The sequence below is a fragment of the Chlamydotis macqueenii genome, chromosome 1 (genome assembly GCF_036417535.1).
Source record: "Chlamydotis macqueenii isolate bChlMac1 chromosome 1, bChlMac1.mat, whole genome shotgun sequence".
Classification (NCBI taxonomy): domain Eukaryota; kingdom Metazoa; phylum Chordata; class Aves; order Otidiformes; family Otididae; genus Chlamydotis; species Chlamydotis macqueenii.
This window is the reverse complement of record NC_141556.1, coordinates 204,202,123-204,209,838: the sequence shown is the minus strand read 5'-3', so window position 1 is coordinate 204,209,838 and position 7,716 is coordinate 204,202,123. Positions and strand designations below refer to the sequence as shown.

The following is a 7,716-nucleotide window of genomic DNA, read 5'->3' as shown; positions in this document are numbered from 1 at the left end:
TGGGAACAGCAATTTAGCTTTTTTTTTTTTCTCATTTATAGTCATATATAAAAAGAAGATTTTTCTCACTTCACTGCTGGCTGCCACAAGATGAATGTGGAATGGAGCACCCTGGTGTGACATTCAAGCTAATTTCCACAGCACAGGGAGAGTTATTGCTTTCCTGTGTAATACAAGGTACAGTTTTTGGAATGCCCATTCTTTTCTCATTATTCAAAATCCGATTTTCTTCTGCTAAGAACATTAAGTTCTGCAAACTACTCCAGACAGCTGCAGTCACATGAATCTTCTTAGCTAACCCAAGGAGGACACATCTCACTCATCTTTAAATGCACTAAAATTGTGCAATCACCAGAGGACATCTTGCAGAGAAATGTTCCATTTTTATTACTTGCTGTCAGAGATATAATCTGTTCTCTTAAAGCAGTTCATTTATGAACTGATTCCAGAGAGGTAACATCTTAGTTGGGATGAAATGTCCCAAATGTCTGATCTGAGAAGTACCCAGGAGCTTCACAGGGTAAGAGGGCAACATGCAAAGGCAAACGAAAATGTCAAACTGTGGAATCCTTTAGCTGCCTCTTGACAATAATGCTTAGATGCTCTGATCAAAAGGTCCTAGTCCAAACTCAGAGTAATCTTTAATTACTTGTTCTCCAACTGTGGATGGTACGTCCAACATTCTCCAAAGTAGCTTTTTGGGGTTCTCTATTTGAAGAAAAGCTTTCTGAACATTCATGCTTTTATTTTAGGATAGAAAAATTCTGTGTGTTATAGCACTGGTGGCAGACACTGAGCTAATAGGTTGGTGTTTGCCATCTACTTACGCATCCGATTTTCTTCAACTCTACCTTAGAAAAAGTTCCTGTGATGTAAGAGACAGCTCTATTTATCAATGTCCACTTTACCCTCTGCCTCTCTGGGGGTATTTCCAGAAAAAAATATATCTGCTCATTCATCCTGAACAGACTTTGACCTCTCAGGCCCCAGTTCAGAAGGGATGCCTTTCTACTCAGTTGCACTAGATCATCCCTGGAAACATTCAAGGCCAGGTTGGATGGGGCTCTGAGCAACCTGATCTGGTTGGAGATGTCCCTGCTCCTTGCAGGAGGGTTGCACTAGGCGACATTTAAAGGTCCCTTCCAACACAAACTATTCTATGATTCTGTGATAAACCAGCAACCTAAAGGTCTACTTCTCAACCATTTCCATGTTGCTACTAAGAAAAGGGGGAGGGAGGCCTGATGTGATCAGATTGTTGCTTTAGTGTTTAAATACCAGCAAAACACATGCACAGCCCCAGTGGTACAAAGACTTAGTCATGCAGTTAACAGCTACATACATGCAGACAATCCCATCCTGCAAGCCAATCCAAAGTCAGCTTGACAAAGAGAGTTCCTTCCTGGGAAGAGTTTGCTTTCTCCCCTTCAGAGGCTCCACGGCATTATCATCAGCCTGCATCAAACATCCAGCTCTTCCATGCTACCTCCTGCAGAACGTCCTTCTTGGTTTTATCACGTGCAGTTGCACAGTCCCTAAGTGGGCCAGAGCTCCCACCTTCCCACCATGTTAGCTCTAGCCAAATCTTTGTATGGTCCTTATAGATTTCCCAGGGCCACCGTTTAGCTCACAGCTACTATCGGCTCAACCGCAGAGATGTCTGTCTTTCCTGACTGGATGTTGGAGGCTGACGGAAGGACATGGGAGACCTGCAATCTCTTGAAGTCACTGTTTTCTGGCCAAGCCAGTCGGTAGGATGGGACCATGGAGGGAAGCCTCTGTTCTGCAGGTCTGGGAGGTTTTCTGCACACGCTGAGCAAAGTCTTCAGTTCTGATCGGAAGCTGTCATTGAGCCAGCAGTAGATGAAGGGGTTGTAGCAGGTGCTGCTCATTGCAAACCAGTGAAAGGCGAAGTACAGGGCATTGTTGGTGTGGATGGTCTGGCTGGAGAGGAGGACGACGTAGCAATTTAAGGGAAACCAGCAAACTGCGAAGAGGATGACAACAAGCATCAGCATCTTTATAGTCTTCTTATTCTTTTTGCGAAGGGCAAAGTACTGCTCAGTGGTGACATCCCCGATGACATTGCGCAGCCAGAGTTTCTTGGCCACTGTCATGTAGGCAGCAGAGATGATCAGAAGGGGCAGGACGTAGAGCAAAATGAAGGTGGTTAAGTCGAGGTACTTCCAAAAGAGGTCAGCGGGCTCGGGGAAATCTGGCAGACACAGGCATCGGGTAACTTCCTCACTGCAAGTGGAGATACCGGACAGGGGATGAGACCGAGTACGGCTGGGCACTGTGGGAGAAGTACATCAGAAACAAGGGGGTAGGAGGGAGAGGGCTCCTGCCACAGAGCCTGGACCCTTCATTTATGTACATGTGCCACAGTTAAGCACAGCTCTGATATTCAAGGATTTGAGCCATGGAGCAGCCTGCGAGCAATGTGGCGATAATTTCTCGTGGGCATTCATGACCTTATGATAATTTTATTAATTTTGTCAATTACAACTTTTCCAGCTGCACAGAAGCAGATTTTTATTCTCTGTCCTTTGGCAAACAGAAACACAGTCTCTGCATATATTAAGGACCTTTCCATCATTAAGGCACTTCCCAAATATCAAGGCTCATTACAGCATTTTATGGAACAAGCAGCTGAGGCAGATTTTTTTCACTTTCCTAGGGCTAAAGAGTAGATTAAAACCTGTTGGGTTTTAGGTTTTTCCCCACTTCTGGTCTGCCCAAACAGGTCAGATTGGTGCACTGTGTAAAATGCCAATGTATAGAGCTAGAGGGTCCAGGCCAGATCCACTAACTTCTGAGCCTGTTTCATGTGAGTGTAACAGAATAAAGATAAAATAATTAAAAACAGAAACAAGGACAGGATATCAGCCATTGCAAAAGGAATCTGGTGAATATTATAGGCTAGGTCCATATGTGGCTGACCTCAACAAAAGCTCAGGGCTTTCAGTAGAAGATGCCAAAGTATGAGCACTCAGAGTCTGGCCTCCAGGGAGATTGTGGAGGAAAGCAAAGCACGTCCTTACCTGTATTCAAAAGTAAAGAGTTTTTGGTAGATAGCATGTGGCAGGGAAAAACAAGTTGCCATGATCCAGATTACAGAAATGTAGATAACACCTTTTGCAGTAGATATGCGAGGTTTCAGAGGATGCATTATAACCTGTGCAAAACAAACCAATGTTCAGGCTTATGCCACTTCAGGAAATAACTATAGCTTTTTTTTTCATATAATCTTCCAGCCTTAAATCTATTACTTAAGATAGAAATTCAGCATACACGCAGTACTGTCACTCAACTCCCATTGACTGTAAGCTGTACATGAAAGCCTGAATTTTTCCTCCATGGAAACAGGCTAAGTCAGATCCCAGCCCTACCCCTCTCATTTCAGTATCTGCGTCTAGGTGGGGAGAACTGGGTACCAGTGGGTTTTGCCTATGAACGCCTAGGTTCAATTTACTTAATAGTAAAAAAGGAAAAAAAAAAAAACAACACCAAAGGAGAAAATAGCCTCAGACTCTTCAGTATCAGTGACCCAAAGAGCCACGGGTTTGTGATTTAACCAGGCCTCCCTGGGGATGCTCCTGACAGCCAGTGCATTTTCTGGAAACTTAGAAGCTTTCTAGCAGAAAATGCCAACTGTACTGGTTTGTTTTGTGTGGTTGTTGGGTGACTCCAAACTGATAATGCCTGACTGTCCCCCATTTTGAGCCCGTTATCAACAGCAAGCCACAGCTCTGCTTGAGAGAAATACCAGTATGGTACAGTCAGCTCTCCAGTATTCGGGGTAACAAGAGGTAAGACATCTCAGAGCAAAGGGAGATGGAGCTGTGGAAGCTAACGAGGATGTCCCTGCATTCCAGTCTCTGTTCCTCCACCATCCAGACAAACCACCCCAGCAGAGGGTTGCCCACATGAATTCCAAGAGAATTTTTGAGGAGAAACTTTCTCCTTGTTTGGGAGCTACTGGATTACCCACTGCAGAAAAGCTCCCATTCCCTAGTTGAAAGCAATCACAAGGCAATGGACATCTCCTGCCTTGCTGCGGGCTTGAAACTGTTCTTCCCATCTGACAGCAGGAGCTGCTCCCCGACCCTGTCAGCTCCTCATGCATTTTACATTAATCTGGGAGCTAAGAAGGAAAGGACATAGGATCATCCTTTCTCCTTTAATTGTGCCCTCCCAAGCTTTTCGGCTCTCACCTGGTGCCTGTCCACGGCAATGGCTGTGAGGGTCAAGGCAGAGACGTGGAGGGAGCAGTACTGCGCAAACCTACTGACATGGCACATCCCCTTCCCGAATATCCAGGTACTGTTCACAAAACGAGCCTAAAATCAGAATACCATTAGTTTTGTGCACACCTCCACACACCTCCACATGCTACCTGAGACACCTCTGGCACCTAATTCCTTGTACTATGTAAAAGATATTTTAAAAATAGCAGGTTCTTTGCATAATTGTGTCATTTTCTGACTGCTGAGCCCTGAAGAGGCAGGCTGGTGCTGCTCAGGGGCCCAGGAATATCCACCAGGACCACACGGCAGAGCAGTACCAAAGAAAGATGTTTGTTCTGTTTTATTCACAGCATGTCCCTCTGTAGTCTAACTATTGAGTCAATGTATTCATTTTTCCCTTTTAAGCTCTCCTTACAGCATACGGCTGATCTGTACTCCTTCCCTTACTTCCGGGCAAACTGCAACTTGTAAAATGATGGTGAGCATTAATCTTTTTTTAAAGAGGTTCATAGCATTACCTTGGAAATACTTCAGAGAAGGGGGAAAAAAGACCAGATATTATGAAGAGCTAAGTAATTGCTGTGAGGTTATTACTGTTCAAGTGCTGTCAGAGCCACTTTTGCAAATGGATAATTTCAGATCTTCACCTAGATAACAGGAATAGGAGAAGAAAAAGACGTAGAGTTTTCAAAGATAACTCCAATTGCTGTAATTTGGACTGAACAGGTATCTGCAGGGTATTCATGCACTGCCTATAGCAGCATAAAGAAGAAAAGGCCACCGAAGTAACTGCAAAGCCTTTACGGCATCTCTGCCCCAGTCTTACCAGTGTAAAAGGCGTGTTGAGGAGCGTGATCATGATATCGGCTACAGCCAGGTTGACAATGAACAAGCTGGTGGCGGAGTGCATGCGCTTGGTCTTGATGACAACGTGACAGACCAGGACATTGCCGAAGAGGGAGAAGACGATGATGAAGGAGTATGCCACAATGAGCAGGACTTTCACCGTGATGCTCTGCGACTCCGCTCCATACCGGCTCCTGCCCACAAAGCTCTGCCAGTCGGCCAGGCTTTCATTATCCCAGGAAAAGAAATCCGAGATGTTTGGGATTACAAAAGCCTCCTTCAGACTCCCATTGAGAGGCAACTTTTCTGGGATCCCAAAGGCACTAACCAAGTCGGGGAGGAACAGCCAGACAAAACAGAACAACATCTCTGAAACGCTACTCTGCTCCTCCAATCTGGAAATTCTCCTGGTGTGCCAGGAAGCCGTCCTCCCCTTGTCCAGCCCGGGCACGCTCAGGAACTGCAAACACGGCGTGCAAGCAGCAGGAGTGGGTGGATGCTTCTGTCTCCAGCACAGTGCTTCCCTCCCACCCGGTGCTTCTCTCCCGCTCGGCTTGCTGCTACTTTTGCTCCTTCAGCCAGCTTTATACCCAGAGATGAGCTCCGAGCCAGGATCTTCTGCAGCCATTGGGCTGCATGACATTATTTCTGCTCTGACGTGCTGCTTTTCCACGCAGTCACTCTCCCCCGGGCGCTACTCCAAGATAAGCACATCTGTGAGAAAGACAAATCGATCTCTCCAGTCGTCAGCATCCTTTTGCTATACCAGCAGACCAGCTCATTCAAATTCTGTGCTGTTCATAAAGCAGCAGCATGTGTGGCAGCTCTGCTCTCTTACAGAATGCAGTTCAAATTTAAACTCCGTTTTCAAGGTCTGGCAGGCAAGTTTCAGCCTACCTCACAGCATGACACTTACTAACTAGCATAGAAGAGGGAGCTAACAGATGAACTGTGAATTACAAGCTGGCTTATTGTACTTACAGTATTTTTCCAAAGACCTTTTTTTCCCCCTCAGAGAGACAGAGAAATATTTAAGCTTTCCCTTGGCAGAGATTTCCTCTTGGCCAAGGGAATAAAAAGTTTGATGTGAAACTGTGCTTTCTAGGGTTTGTAGAAATACAGAGGTAGCTACAAAGAGGTGATTATATGGGACAGAGGAGGGGAAGGGAAGTCCCAGCCCAGTGAGTCCCATATCCAAAGCAACAGGCAGCCGTATGCTGGACTCAAGCACTGGTGAGACAGCAGCGTATGTGTTCCTTCTGCAGCAGGAAGTCTAAAATCAGCATCAGGAGACCAGGAGCCACAAATTCTGCACAGCACAGAAAGATGTGCCCCTCCATGAGTGCATGTGTAAGGTGCTGCCCCTCTGCTGGGAACAGATCTGCTTGGGTGTTATCAACTAACCCCGGCCAGAGCAGGTTTTGTACAGAAAAGGCTTTATTTAACCACCAATTAAAAGACCATTATCTGAAAAGCTTCTATTACAAGCCAGTCAGTCACTGGTGAAAATAACACTTCCAGAAGATGCCTCTGACTCCCCCAGTGAACCGCTCAGGCTGCTTTGTCCTCACCGCTGCTCAGGAATTGAACACAGCAGGATAGGCAGCATGGCCAGCCCACAGCACTCCTCTGCAAACTGTTGCCAGCATCTGTTTCCTCCAGGATATTGTACGATTTGACCTCTTTTGGTAGCTTGCCTGTCTCAGAGGAAGCTTTCTAGTGAACCTGCTGGAGTTGCTAAGGTGGCAGTCACCTGTGACCATTCAGAGAGAAGAAAGAAATCTGTGTCCAGCTCAGAAGCACTTGGTCAGGGAGGAGGTCCCCAATCTGAAGCTGCCAGGAAAACATGAAGATCTCAACATAAAGGCCCAGGGAAATGGCAGAAAGCAGAACAGGGCAGTGTCCTGGTGTGGATCTGGGATGAGAACAGAGGGGTCAGTGGCACAGGCCCCCTTCTTGCTGGGCTGCTCCCTTTCAGTGCTGCATAAGAGTAATCTGTCTGCTGACACTCAAACTCCAGCTCTTATTCTTCCACACCTATCGGATCCTGCTCCCCTGTACTATCATCCATATTCCAGCAAAAAGGATTAGTTTTGTCTATTTTCTCCTCTTGATCTAATTCTGCATTTCCAGCAGGGTATACCCTTGAGCGTGCAGCCAGAGCCGTCATTGCCTTTGAAGACCAGGAGCCCTTCTCCTCACCTCCTTGGCCAGGATGGGCATCTCATCCCACACAGTCCGAGCCCACCCTGCGCTGACCTGGGCTCAGCATCTCATGATCCAAAGGGAGTGTTCCCACTGCCCACTGGGCAGGCCCACCCAAAATACCTGCAAAGGGTGCTGGGAAAAAGTCTAGTGGAAGCTGCCCACATCACCCGTGTGCCCTTCTGGTTTAGTTTGTAATTAAACACACCCCAGTATGAACTCTCTAAGCAGTTCACCCACGTGTGGTTGTTACTAGAGAACAGGCTGTAGGAGATTCCTCAGCTTGGTACCTGCTGACTCCATCCTTGCTGCACCATCCTCGGCACCCACTGACAGCACAGGAAGCAGCTGCACAGGAATGTCAGGGTCTCTGTCTCTCTGAGGGAAAAAAAAGGTCTTTGGAAAAATACTGTAA

General features: G+C 46.5%; 1 protein-coding gene across 1 annotated transcript; it reads right to left on the bottom strand.

Moving 5' to 3' along the window:
• Nucleotides 1-485: 485 nt before the first annotated feature.
• GPR83 (G protein-coupled receptor 83) lies at nt 486-5,848 on the bottom strand. The gene is made up of 4 exons (XM_010127355.2): nt 5,077-5,848; nt 4,218-4,343; nt 3,045-3,178; nt 486-2,247 (listed from the first exon to the last, which is right to left on the bottom strand). Exons 1-4 carry the CDS (start codon nt 5,461-5,463, stop codon nt 1,623-1,625), a joined length of 1,272 nt encoding a protein of 423 aa, XP_010125657.1. The 5' UTR covers nt 5,464-5,848; the 3' UTR covers nt 486-1,622.
• Between the last annotated feature and the right edge of the window lie 1,868 nt (nt 5,849-7,716).

Coding starts and splice junctions, on each gene's coding strand:
- GPR83 (XM_010127355.2), bottom strand. CDS start 5,463: ATGTTGTTCTGTTTTGTCTGGCTGTTCCTCCCCGACTTGGTTAGTGCC. Junction 3,179..4,217: donor TTGCCGTGGACAGGCACCAG/GTGAGAGCCGAA, acceptor TGTTTTGCACAG/GTTATAATGCATCCTCTGAA. Junction 2,248..3,044: donor CTCTTTACTTTTGAATACAG/GTAAGGACGTGC, acceptor CTCCACTTGCAG/TGAGGAAGTTACCCGATGCC.